Here is a 14,593-nt window from a genome sequence, read left to right as displayed (position 1 = left end):
ATTAAATCATCCTGATTGCTACTACTTAATAAATACACCCTTTCTTGAGATACTTCATTTTGTACTTATATTTATTATCTTATTTATTTATTTATTTTAATGTACCTTTGGGATAATCAATCAAAACATGCAAGCAGCAATCCTTTCCCCATATTTTCAAGTAATCAGAATACTTACACTTACTCTTTTTTTCTTCTGCACACAGGTTTATTTTGCTTTACTTTAGATGAGACTGAGCGGGGATTATATTTTCCGTATTTTTCATCCATTTCTTTCTGGAAACTAACTTTATTTTGGCTCTGATATGTCAAAGCACTGAAGCATTAGATAAAATTTAATGAAAACCGCAGTCCTATGGGATTTAAGAATATGCTTTAATGCTTTGCTCAAATTAGGAATTTCAGCAGGAAGACACCTAGCAGTTTTGGTAGTTTTCTCAAGCACTGCCAGCGAACAGATAAAACTCATGTTATTTGCTGAGTATCAGCTGAACAGTATATACATACAGATAATCCAGTCCTAACCTGAATGATGACATTAAAAACCAGTGGCCAGTTTAACTGTGCTGTTATTCTTAGATTTATAACTTCAGTTTATATCCATGTAACAGCTAAATTGTCAGCATATTTTCTTTCACAGTTGCAATACGAAAACTACCAAATCTGATTTTTTTTTTTTTTAAAGTTCTAGTTATGGGAGAATCCTATCAGCTGCAAAATCACCAGATTTATAAAGTCAGTCACCCAAAGATAGGCTTAACATCAAACAGGCCTTGATATGAGACAAAACACAGGAATATCTGTATGGTAGTTTCCTTTAATAGCAAATTATTTTCAAAAATAAAACCAAAACAAGAAAACAAGTCTTAAAAAAACCTCAGAGCTGTTGCATATAAGCTTAATAAAATAACATTATATAAGCTTAACAAAATAATGTATTTCTCATGTAAAACTGAGTTAAGCCATCACACACAGCAAATCCAGACAGAAAAACTATTAGCAAGACCATCTGTATGCTTCTTGTTTAATTTCTACTTTAACATCAGAATTATTTGTTCTGCATAAACTAATCTCGCTGTATAAAAGAACCTGATACAAAATACATGTTGCCAGTGTTGTAAGGTGAATGATAAAATAGTTATATCTCTATTTCCAAGAAGTCTGATTTGCTACTCTAAAGAAATATATCCTGTCTTTCTTACAAGAAAACAGAGGGGAAAACATTTTAAAGGCTGAATAACACTCATAGGGATTTCATGTTCCCATGAAAGAAAATTATCATATTACACTTCCCTATAATTTAGTTTAAGCTTTTAAATTGATAAAAATCAATTGCTCAATTAATCAATTACTTTTTTACTCTTATTGATATCTGTAAGTCTTTGAAGCATGGAAGACACCGAACATTTGGGGAAAAGGAAAGAAATTACAGAAACTGTTGGCGAACAGGACCTATAAATAGAAACCAAAAGGAAGAAAAGTATCACCATACAAATCCCTCAGTTTCTTCTAAATCTTGTTTCTAGGTTCAACATTTTGAGGCAAACATTCTACAAATTAAGTATCTCCATCAGACATTTTTGGGTGTCAATTTAACATCAGACTTTTGAGGATGAGGAACATCTCAGAGGTTGTTCAAGTCTTAATCCGCAATAAGATGACAGCACGTAGAGTCCTGTATTTGGTACACCATTAACTTCTATCAAAGAGCCCATTCGTAGTAATGGCAATACAAGATTACTGTCATTTGTCTTGATTCAGCAACACATTTAAGCCCACGCTTACTGGTAAGCATATGAGCTATTCAGCTCTAAGTGAGCAAAGACACAGCATTAGCCATTTTCCTTGGTCAGCTTTGCACAGAGGTTCAGCGGGTAAATTCCTCTAAGCCCCCCAAGGAGACAGAGCTGCCTTCTCTGGCTGGTTAAGTATTGTTGGAGGGCTTTTAATGCTCCTGCATATATTATTCCAATGCAGGATTAACTATAAAGATACCTAGAGGATTTCTGTGTGTCATTTTTCCTCACTAGCACGTACAGTTATTTTATTCATTCTGGTTGAGGGGGGACGACACACGACGGTTGGTTGTTTTTTACTTCTGCTTAACTTTAAATGTCTTCTTAAATCCCAGTGAAATCAAAGATATTTGAGCATAGGCTTAATTGCTGTATCAAATAACAGAAGCATACATACTTGTTTAAGAGCTTGGCTAAACTAGGAGCTTATTTTGAACTGATCACAAATGTAATATTCCCTCAGATCTTTGTCAGACAGTTCAACAAAGGACACGCGTATCATACACAATTCAGAGATGCCGCAGGGCAAACTGTTCTAACCCTGTTCCTATGGTTTTTAACACTACAGGTTTTTTACTTACATTGCCAATACTCAGAAACATGCTGAAGGATCTCTACGTATTTCTACTCCATTAGAAAAGTACATTTAATAGTTAGAAAAAGTGAAGATGTTTGTACGAGTTTCAGTCATGACAAGTGGTTCTTTACATTCCTCAAACAGTGCTCCAAGTTCAATTTGTTCATAAATGTAATTTTTGTCTTAATGGCATGAAATCAACAAAAATGACATTTAGTTTCTCATAGCAATAATTTATCAGCATTAACGACAAAGAAACCCACTATTTCATTTGTATAATTAGTGAAATTATGCTCAGGGCTGTATTTCTATGAACTACAAATTATTCCCATTACTAACAGAGAAATGATAAGAGCAATGAAATTGGTATCATTAAGAGAACTAATACTGTGGATCAATGCCTTATTTAATAATGCAAATTAAGCCACAGCCTATCAGGAGCCAGCTTGCTTAAAAAGATGATGATACACTTCCAACCATTAAGGCTATGTAAAGGATTCATAAATGCAGCAATCGTTGCCGACTTTTACAGAAAACTGGCGGACTCATCCTAATGTGTTTCATATTAAATGGCTCCATTGACAGAAATGGTTTCATGGCAATTTCAGTCTGAATCCAGGCCTATTCATTTTTTTTCATTAATAAATTAAATTTCACATACATAGACTGAATTACGAATCCATTCAAACTCAGCTTTTGAAACTAACCTGCTACATACTCTTCCTTTACTTTTTTTTCACTGTGATAACAATTTACTGTTTAGTGAATCGATCGGTGCAGGACAAGCAACAAAACTTGCTGTAAATGGGAACAAGCTGCAGTATCGTAGGCTGTCTACATACATTCATAGTGCTAAATAAGTGCTATTTATGAATGTAAAAACTAACGATTCATTTTTTGTGGGCATAACTCCAATAAGTGAGGAACATATTCTCATTATATCTTAATATTATGCCTGGAAATCATATATATAAGGTGGAATTTAAAAGGAAAAACTACGTATGTCCTCCTTAAAAGTAAAAAATTGTTTCTCTTTTCTGAACAAATCTGCAAAGAAGTTTTGACGTTGAATTTGGGTGGGATTTTTTTCCTTTTTCTGGAATAGTGTCATTTTTGTAGTTATTCTATTACTGCTAACCATCTTATACCACAGAATAGTTCATTTATTTCTAATACTACTATACAGTACTCTTGTATTTCCCCCCTCAAAATCTATCAGAAAATGTCACCTTGTAAAAATAATTCAATGTTCTTCTAGTAGCTATTAGTGTTTGTTTTCTGTATCAGTCCATATGGCATTAACATCTCAAGACTCAATATGTGGGTACTCAACCTATCTTCCCATTATAAGTTATAAATCACAAAAAATAACATGCTTTATATTTAAGGTATTATAATCTTTCATTTTCTGCTCATTACATTTTTTCTATCTACGCAACTGCAGCATAGTCATTGCTCTGGTCATTTTTTTCACTTTCCTGTGGGCTGGTGATTGTCACCCTTGGATTCGTGGATGTTTTTTCAAGATGGGAATCAACCTAGAGAAAAAGGACAGGTACTGTTAACTTCATTGGGTAACAAAGATTTCACCTCATTTCAATACAATGTTAGCACTTCATCCTAAAATTTCCACGAGGTATTCTTAACGTGAAAAATTGTTTTCCGAGAGTGATCACATTAATATTTTTATTTACCTTATACTTATATACCTTCCAAAGGAGAAAGTACTCAAATTAGAGGTTCCCCCTCAGTTCTTTCATCAAACATCCAGTTACCCACATATCCATTTAAAGTGAATGCTCACTCACTTTCTCCACTTCCATAAATAACTTCAGCTTTTCTAAAAACAAACCAAAAAAATCAATATATCAAGCATAGAATAAATTCAGGGGCCAAGAAAATGTCACGTTACTCAGCTCTCTTAATTGAACTATGTTCTTGTGTGTCATACAGAAACAGAAGAAAGCCCAGTTGCAAGGTGCAAGAAACCATTCCCAGTGTCACAAGAAGCAGAGGAAAAGTCTGTTTTTCAGCAGCCTATAGGAATATGCAGCAAGTTGTTCTGCTTCTGACGCTCAAGAATCCCACTGTTCCCAGATCTGGATTCTCCCCATCAAACAAAACACTTCGTTTCCCACATTCTGTTCTCTGGTCAGTTCATCTGACAGTCAAGGTAGTCCAATTTATTTTTCTGGGCTGCATGCCTCCATCTAAGCCAACAGCATGTTACCGTGTCTCCTTAATTAATGGGATATTTGCTTTTAAACTGACTAAAGCTCCTTACTTTGAGGATCTTGTTCATGTCCACTGTCTTTTCCAATTTCTAAGAAAAGGAGATGAAACTTCCACAAAGCAATGGCAAGAGCCCTTTATGAAATGCAACTTCTGTGAAAGTCAACTCATCAAAATAATGAGGCACTGTGGTTTCATGAACACACCCTTCTGCTCTGTCCTAAAGGACAATGTAGTGTGGAAATATATAATGATTATGCTTTTCTGGAAATTGGAAGAATTTTTTTTTTTTTCCCCAAAATTCAGCATACTCAGGAAAGCAGGAGATGCAGATTCATCAAATAGCGAGAAACATCTGCTTTCTCAGTTGGAGGGCATATAATGTAATTACTGATGTAACTGATCTATACAGACGGAAAACAGCTTTTCCCACAAACTGAAGTTCTCAGGACCTTACCAGGAGTGAGCTACTTAGATACTAGCTGAGAAGCCTAAGGCTGAGATGAATGAGGAACAATAACTTAAGAATAACAAACTGAAAGAATAAACACTCACCTGGTTCTGACTGTCAGAATCCTCTTCTTTTATTTCTTCTTCAGGCTGAAGATCACCTTGGTAGTTCAAGTGCTCCATTCCCTCACCATTTTCTTCGTTTTTCTTGCAATTTAAATGGATAAGTTCCTCTTTCTCTGCTTGGTCAACATTCTCTGTTTCTTCTGCTTCATCTTCATAATTCTCATTTAATTTCTTCTTGTTTTCTTCCACTTCACTTGTTTCTTTAACAGTTTCCCCACTTTCCTCTCCATTCACTTCTGGATATTCTTCTTCTCCTTTATATGCCTCCTCTCCCCTGTCATTTTCCTCTTCTGCATTTTCTTCTTCATCTACAGTTTCTGCTGGCCTCTGGTGAAAGGAAAAGCAGCAGCATTATGAGGCATTTTTAATCAGAATGCTCCACGCAATTCTGAAACATGACAGAATCAAAATCACAATTACTTCATTACTGGGGAGTAAGTATGCTAATTTGAGGTTTGCCTACATGGACAGAAAATGATGTTCCTGTACTAACACCCCATAATGCACTCTTATTCTACATTAAAAAAATGTGTTAGTGAGATTTAAATGTATTACACAGGGTTAATCCATTTGACCATACCCAAAACAACTGGAATGAACTAGATTTAATTACTACAGGAACAGCTATTTTGTTCCAGCTATTCCAGGTTCTCCGACATTCTAGTATTTAGTACGTACTTGTTTATAAAATCCTATCACAATAAAATATCATACATGACTAGCCCACAAACTGTTCCCCATGAAGCATTTTGCCTATGGACCAGACCATGGCATGCCAATTGGTCCTGTTGTGCAGCCTGTCTTCTTTGCATCCACAGAAATGCAGCAAGAGAGATGAGGTAGGCCTACTGGTCACTTCCATAACATCATCCCCTTTCCAAAGACCCCTATGTAGGGTGGCATGGTTAGGATTTGTTTGACATTTAGCAATGAATTTTTCCTACACAGAGTCGGACCAGCAGACTCAGAGGAACAGGATCTTGTCCCATATTGAAGAAGAGTAAGCAGAAACTCACTATAGATGAAGCTGCTAGCAGCATCATTTCATGACAACCTGGAAGACTGATGCACATACTCTCTAGTTTTTGTCATTTGTCTTCCAGTTTCATCTTTGAAGATTCACCTGACTATTCAGTGAACCAATGCCCCTGCTGCCAAGATGACTTATGTACTTGTGCTAAGGTTTGAATGAAAATAAAGAGAAAAAAAAAATCCCACAGGAGTGACAGGACGTCTGCCTCCCACACAGCCTCATCAGACTCTAAATCTAAAGCAAACAAGCTGAGAGCAATAGATTATCTCTTAATCAAAAGTGTTTGGAATTTTACTATCATTAGCAGCTCCTTTATGCAGGCAGCTACCTGTTAGAGACCTGTAAGTTATGTCTTCTAAAAATCTCCTTCCCTCACTAATACTAACATTTCAAAAGAATTCTCTCATCACCTTCAACATATTAGTAAAAGCCAGTTCAGCAATACCAACAACTGATTGAAGCCTCTTGATGAAACACCTTGCTTTTGCTTTGATATCTAAGTAGCAACGTAAGACAACTTTATTATGCCAGTGCACAATATAGCATTGACACAGCTTCAAAAAGGACAAGTTATTGTGTTGTAATAATCCATAGAATGACAAATTACTAGAAATATTACATGGTTACCTGACCAGATAAATAATGGCTCCATAAGTAATTTTTGAAGTACAGTAGTCTCTGTGTGTTTTTTATTCAAGCCTTCCTGACTCACTTTCATCTCGTAACATCAAACTGGCCTTATTACCACTAAAATAAAAATTAAACAAGCCAAGTCTTTACAGACACCTTCAAAGAAGGCACCATCCAAAGCAAACCTGAGCCAACTTTGGTAACCTCCAGCACATAAAGATAGAAAAGAATCTGTAGATCCATACATTCTCAGAAGTTACCTGCTAGTCTTACACATGTGACCTACTAACTTGTTTTCAGTCTGCTAAGGAAATTAGCAGCGCTGGGTTCTGACCAGAAGCAGGGGAGGGCAGGTCAAGTTACATGCACCAGACACCACCAGCTAAAAGTAAGCAGTTTTGGTTTTGCTTAATGACACCTGCTTGCTATGACATTACAAACATCAAATGGAAGAGAGGGTAAGAAAAGAAGTAAACCCAGGCTTTCTCAGTTAACTGTTGTAGTCATCCAAAATATTATTATTTCCAACTTTTTGTTACTGCCTGGTAGTGGGTACAATCAGAAGAGAGTATCTGCCCTTGCCTGAACTGCTTTAGTATGGTGGCTCATTTTGGACTACAGAAGAAGGTGTTGTAGACTCTACGCCATGGTGTAAACATATGTATCCTAATGCATATGCTTTTACTGGTTTCATTGCTGTGAAAGTAGTCTTTGGCATAGAAGCACAATGGGCATTTGAAGGGCAGTAACTTCCTAAGGTGCTATGCTAGCTAGAGTCATTAGACCTTATCTGTCTAAAATAGGTGTGGATGCAAAGTTTTTAAGAGTTAAAACTGAGCGTTATTGAGCCGTACCCAGGAACTCACTGGAAGCTCACAGAGAACTGGCATGAAATAAAATTCAAATTTCAACTAATTTAACTTGACCAGTTGCCTGAAAAATAATAGTACAAACCAAGAATGGTAAAACAAATCCCATCAGTGCAAGCATAATGTTTTTATAGTAACTGAAAATTTCAAGATAGCTGAGCATATTACTACAATGGCTATTACTACTACAGACAAAAATAAAAAGTCATGTTTACAGCTAATAATTGGAAAGCAAAATGCGTTCTTCATTTAATCTCCTTTCAAGCTGCACTACATTAGAATGGACATTTCAAACAAGTTAAAATCAACATTGATCCAGAGGAAATGACCTTCCGCAAGGTAATCTAAAAGGTAGTATGGTTCCCACTGCATGCAGAGTCATAGGTAGGCTTTCAAATGTGAATATGACCACAGACGATGCATTTCAGAACACACAGCAGACCTAAGACAGGACTGTAGGGAGGGAACTGAAGGCCAAAATCACCCACCAAATCATACATTGCTCTTTACATAAAAAGTGTTATACTTTCAACTGAGATCTTATTGATCTACTAGCTATGCACAGATTATTAAGTACACCTTCTTCACTGAGAAAGAGATATACTTAGCAAAAGTTAGATTTTTCATATTTAGGGGAAGAGAATGTTTATGTGCATATATACATGCAGGGAGAAAAACAGAAAAAGGGAGAAAACCAGAGTTTTTTATGGCCCAAAGCCTGTAAATGCTGTACATGCTTAACTTTACTGTCTTGAACAGTTCCAGCAATTTCAATGAATCTGAAATAGTGAGCTAAAGCCTACATTAAAGTGCGTACTGGGTCAGGGTATAATTCAAAGTCCCCTGGAGTCAATGGGAACCTTTTCATTGATTTCGATACACTCCAGCCATCCCTCCACCTACAACTGTACAAAATGCCTATTTTGTATACATCATAGTTACTGCAAACTGTGTTCTCTCCATCAGAATAAATCAGGATGGGCGTACTGAAAGCAAACCAGGTGCGCCAATTCAGACCTACATGTCCTTGCAGAAATTATCAGACTCATTTCTAGAAGTCAGCAATGATCTTGTATACTTAAGGAAAAGCAGTGACATTTCACATCTTAGTTTTTAGCTTTTCATCAGTCATCTTTTGAATAACCAGAATATTTCCATTAAGAGCTTCCTATATGGAATGCATTGGCTGGATAGCCAAGACCAATGTGGGACTCTGCTGCTCCTCTTTGCACCCAAGAAGTCAGAGTTCAGCTTTCAGCCAGTGTGTTGGCTCACAGGAAGTCGTACAAGTACATTACATTTGGGATTCCGGTAAAAGCTCAGGGCATCTCAAATCCAGAGAACCAACTATGTCTCCAGGCCTGAGTGACTGAGGCCTCTCACCACTTTGTAACACAACTAAACAACCATGAGCATCAAACATTAATATCAACACATCGACATGAGATATTCCAGGATCATAACAGAGAACACGGGGCACTTCAAAAATTCATGTTGGAAGCACCCAGCCAGTTGTAGCCCAGGGTAACTAAACATTTATACTGTAACAAACTATAGAATAAGTGTTCCTGTGTTACTTTAGTCCTGTGTCCACATCACAAAAACCAGCAACACAACTTGAACCTGACAGCAGTAAACCTAGGACCAGAGAAGCATGAGGTGATTACGTTTTTATTCCTTGAGGTAATTTTCACGGAAAAGTAAGTGACTTCTAGGACAGGGGACTTTTCTGGTGACTGCGATGGATTACCCACATTCCTCCTATAGTCAGAACTACTCATAGGAAGGTTTGTAATCTTGCCTTTTGTATGATTGCAAGAAAATAGGAAGTAACCTTCTTTCTTGTATTGCTGGCTGCATCTTTTAAGTGAAGGTGATGCTTTTGTAGTTTCCCAGTTGAAAGTACAGTAGTTAGAATAACTAGTCTTCAAACCATTCCTTCATGACTGTGAGCACAATTCTTTGCTTGCCATGGACTAGCAATAAAAAGACTCACTGGCAAAAGACTTGTATATGTATATTGAAAGGCACGTAGAACAACTGAAGTAATTCTCAACTTCATGCTGGAAACATGGACCCAGCTTGCCTTCTGGAAACCTCCTGCCTTACTAGCAGGTTGATGAGGAACAGAGTGAATTTCATTTTGCATTCAAGAAGGATGATTGCTTGACGGTATTTTTAATCTCAGCAAAAACAGAGCATTTAAAAAAGAAAGATGTATTCTAATTACACTGATCATGCTATCATTCATTAAGAGCTACATTACCAAATGCCATCATCATTCAAAAGCAATAAGTCAGGAGATCTTCAGACATTGAAGCATTTGACTTCTTTTCCTCTAGGGATGCTAATGTAACCTCTCAGAAGGTTTGTACATGACTGATACTAGAATATTGAAAAGTGCGGTATCACAAATCATTTAAGGCGGAAATTATTTTGTACCATTAATGTAAAACATAATTTTGCTTTATTGAAGCCATTTAGAAATGTTTACTTGGCTGATGGTCGCAACAGACAAACAACAAGGTAGACAACAAAAATCTCAGTGGTCACAAATACTGGCATGAATACATCTCACAAATGCAGCACCAGGGACACTTGACTTTGATTGCACCAAACCTCTCCAGAACAGAGCTGCCCCTGCTCCTACCCAGTCAGGAATGCTTTGTAGCCACACTGCACAGATTCCAACAGCAAAACATTTTGTTCCCGAACCAGATAGGGTTGCTAAGTGACAGCAGCCCTCTTCTCTTCCACATCATTTACAAAACCCAGGCTCTTAAAAACAAGCAAATGAATAGTTAAGGGTTCATCAGTCTTACACATCCCACATTGTAAATGCACTGTTGTTCCTGAAGGCAAAAAATTTATCCCCACAACATTTAAACTCCAACCTTTTTATGAGTTGGATGCTTTTTTTTTTTTTTTTTTTTTTTTTTACAACAAGGCAGCACCTAAGTCCACAGAGTCCAATTTTTCATAAGATCAGAGCACCCAGAAGTCTAACTGGAATGAATGGAAATTATGTAATTTGAAGTGTAGAAAAAACAGCTTTTCAAACTCCATTCCTCAGTTTCATTGTGTGGTAACTGGAAGCGTGCATAATTCCTTAATCACAAGATGGCCATGGCAGAGAAGAAAACATCTGATCAGTTCTTTACTTTTTTAAGATGTACCTAAGTCAACAATATTTTTCACCATCTTTTGTCACATGACAATCATGTCTAGTTTTTCCACAACATTTTCAATGTGTACATTAAAATTTACCTGAACTTCATACCCTACAATACAGTATAATCTGTTCAGCATCCCTATAGACAATGAGAAGATTGATAAGCATTTAAAAAGAAGCCCTACTGAGGTTGCAAAAATACAGAAATGATTTTTTTTTCCTGAAATAGACTCTTCTACAGTGAATGAAAAATGCCCTAAAAGTTAAGTAATTTGAGAAATTGTCTGCTCTAGGATTGCTAGATTTTTTCAAGACGGGTGCACACAGAGACAGGTAACTTTTTTCAAAGTGGTATCAACACTAGTTTTACAACAGAACTGCCTTTGCAGGCTTCACTTGGAAGAAGTGAAGGCTGCACAGGCCTTTAAAGAAAAGATCAGACCTTGCTGCTACAGCTTCAGAAATCAGTCATCCAATGCAGAAACCGAGGGAAGAGCTCTGTTCTCATGCTGAGCTGCAAGGAACCAACCAGAATAAGTTTTCCTATTTTGCAAAGACAAACAATAAAAAAATTAAGTGTAAATCAGTGGAGCTAAAAGAAGAACATGCAATGAAAAATCTTATCTGCTTGTCAGCACTCAAAATCCAGAAGGCTTAACTTACAGCTGCATTATTTGTAGTGAAATTTGAGCATAAAAAGTTTTTCATGTACTCTTTCCAAATGCCATTTTGAAATCCTTACTGATGTAGTGCAAAATGTTTCCTCATGAAAAGTTCTAGCCTTTTTAATCAAGGAATGTCTCTTCGAGCAGTCAGCTTGTTTTAATGTTGAATCAATGCAAACTTTAACATTTTGCCTTCAGCAATAGGAAAGATAAACATTTTGTTCTGTTCACCGAGGTGAATCTTGGGTCTCTAAAGCAAAATGTATACTCCATAATGAACACTGCAAATGAAAGGTGCAAATTTTCTGCTGCTGCTGATACACTCCAGCTACAGAGAGAGCACCTAGGGGAGCTGCACCATCTCACATCACATCATAGCCCAGGAAATGGGGAATAATGAGTGGCATCAGGACTGCATTACTCAGTGGATGTGTCCATAGTAATGGAAAGCAAATGGGTAGTGAAAGAACCAAGAGTGTGAACATCTACAAAAAACCCCAAACCAGTGCCCGTTAGACAAATTTATCACCCAGTGATTTTTACAAATAAACACAGAGGGAGGGACATGGGGCTGATGAATCTGGAGGGGAACCCTCCCCCCCCTCAGATTCATTCTACACCGCTTACATCTTAATAGCCAGTATCATATACCCCCTGGCAAAGCAGGCTGGCACAACGTGCCTGAATTCCTTGTAGGGATCATGCACTGGACAACTTCATATCTCATAACTCTCACGCCTACCCCACCTCCCGAGGGCTCAGCATGGGAGAACAACCACCATGCTTATGGAACTGGATAAACTAATGCAATATTGCAGTGTTATTTCAATCCTATTACTACCAACTGCTGCTTTTGTATTTCACAACTTATATAAAATTAAAGAAAAAGTAGCAGTTTGTTCTGAAAGCTTTATAAGTTAGAAAATTTTCTATCTCAGAAAGAGTTACTTTGAATATATTTATATTATTATCAGCAAACTCAAAGTAACACACTTAATTACCATTTCAAATAAGAAACTTGTATTGTTTTGCTGTTGTTCCTGAAGGCAAAAAAGTCTTTATTCCCACAACATTTAAACTCCAACCTTTTTATCAGTTGGATGCATTATTCATTTTTTTTAATCCCTTTTTTTATCCCATTATTTATCCCTACCAAGAACTGCAATAAAATCACCTTGTTCCCTTGCTATTTGCACAATTGATTTAATAGTCTCTCATCAGTTCCCATGGATGTTGACACAGTGATGTAAACAACCAACCTGGAGTAAGTCCGCATGTCAAAAGAAGAAACTATCCATTTTGTATTTGGAAACTGAAGTCTTGGTACAGAATATAGAACCGAAGGGTCTGGTTTGGTTTTAGGCAAAACACTGATTTTTATTCCTTGATGTTCAACTACAACTGTCAGCTAGTCTGGAGTAAAGCAAATCCTGTTCTTTTAATGTGTTCTCAGCTGGCAGGCAGCATTTTACAGAATAGGACATAAGCAGGTGTCTAGCCAGTATTACACTAACTTTAGTTAATGGCTAATCTGGCATTTGTTCAACTGTGTACTTCAAATGGCAAGACAAAGAAGGTGCATAAAAAGAAAAAAGACTAAGCTCTATCTTCACCACCTCATTTACGTGGCTGATGGAAATGATAGCATATCAGAAGTGTCAGGATTCTAGTGAAAGCTGGCATGTAAATATTTATGCATTATGCAAGATAGTCAAGCCCTGGCTGGCTGTCCTTTTCCGTATTTCTAGCAATAACAGAAACTGCAGTTCAGATAAGAAAAAGCTATAAAGCTTTACATCACAGAATTTAAAACAATTTAAAATGGTCATTAATAAGAACCTGAACATGTAAAATGCTAAAGACTTCCAAGGTCTGAGTAACCTCAGTTATCTGGGAATAAAAAGTACTCAGTGCTACTCAGAAGCACCTGGCTTCTTGCCAGATTACCTAGGAAACTATACATGAAGTTTTAAAATGAGAAATAAACCATGGCTTGCGTTACAATAAATTTTGGTGCTTTGTTTGGCTTTTCTGAAAATACGAAAATCAGATTATTAATACTCTGCATTACTGATTTTTTTATTTTTTTTCCCCCTCAAACACACCTGCTTCCAGTTCCTTGTCCAGGTAGAAAAATCAGTTGGTAGCAACTGAAAAATATTTCCATCTGAGGATAATGCATGGGCCTTGGTACCTGAGCTTAGAGGTATCAAGCAAGCTCCTAGCGTTGCAAGCTTGCCAGCACAAGCTGGCACTGTATCAACAGAGGCAACTGGCAACTCTATGAACAACCACAGCTACCACTTGCAAGTACAGAAGTGGCAATGGAGAGTTAGCTATTTTCCCCTCCCTAGTGACAGTCACCATCTTCTGGCTGAAGCAAACTGGTGAGACCCACCGGCAGAGCTGTTGCCTGTAGCATCTCCGTGCAGAAGTAAGGCTGCCGTCTCCAGGGCTCTTGGATTTCATATGAATTGCAGTCAACCTAAAAACTAAGACCTGACAACCCAATTTACACTGTCAAATGCTTTACACTCCCCAGAGGAATTCTTTATGCACCTTCAGAGGCCAATAAACACGCTAATCATTTCTCAATTTGATTATTACGCTGTCAAGACCAGGGCAGGATATACTTCAGGATGTCATAAGAAACAAAGATTAAGACGACAAGTGGCATGTTCTTCCCCAATGTCAGTACTATCAGTACAACCCAACACATCCTAATTATCACAACACCTCACAAGGACAACTGCAATTAACAGGGCTGATGAGCCCAATGGTGTTTAGCATGCAAGTCTCTGAGGCCAGGACAGGTATTTGCTGTGAAAAGACACAGCTGTAGTATTCTGTATATCAGGGACCAGGACAGTCATGCTCTTGCCTCTTTCAAACACCTGATTCATGTGTCTTCAAGAACAATGTCTATAAAATAGCTGAGTGACACTCCTTCCCATTAAAGTGAATAAATCACTGAGAATTATCCTTCTTAGAAACAGCAGCGTAAAACAAAATGGAGAGATCCAGATATTTTTTTCAGATGGGTA

At 37.2% G+C, this 14,593-nt stretch overlaps 1 protein-coding gene across 1 annotated transcript in view; it reads right to left on the bottom strand.

The window, feature by feature from the left end:
• Positions 1–1,364: 1,364 nt before the first annotated feature.
• DCDC2 (doublecortin domain containing 2) overlaps positions 1,365–14,593 on the bottom strand; it is a 70,229-nt gene continuing 57,000 nt past the window's right edge. Inside the window, exons 9-10 of the mRNA XM_075493748.1 lie at positions 5,160–5,507; positions 1,365–3,910 (exon numbers count right to left, since the gene is read on the bottom strand). Coding sequence (XP_075349863.1) covers positions 3,803–3,910; positions 5,160–5,507 — 456 coding nt within the window. The 3' untranslated portion in view covers positions 1,365–3,802. The remainder of the gene's footprint in view (positions 3,911–5,159; positions 5,508–14,593) is intronic.

The sequence above is a fragment of the Mycteria americana genome, chromosome 2, assembly GCF_035582795.1.
Source record: "Mycteria americana isolate JAX WOST 10 ecotype Jacksonville Zoo and Gardens chromosome 2, USCA_MyAme_1.0, whole genome shotgun sequence".
NCBI lineage: Eukaryota > Metazoa > Chordata > Aves > Ciconiiformes > Ciconiidae > Mycteria > Mycteria americana.
Note: the sequence above shows the minus strand (reverse complement) of the source record. Positions and strands in the feature narration are given on the sequence as shown.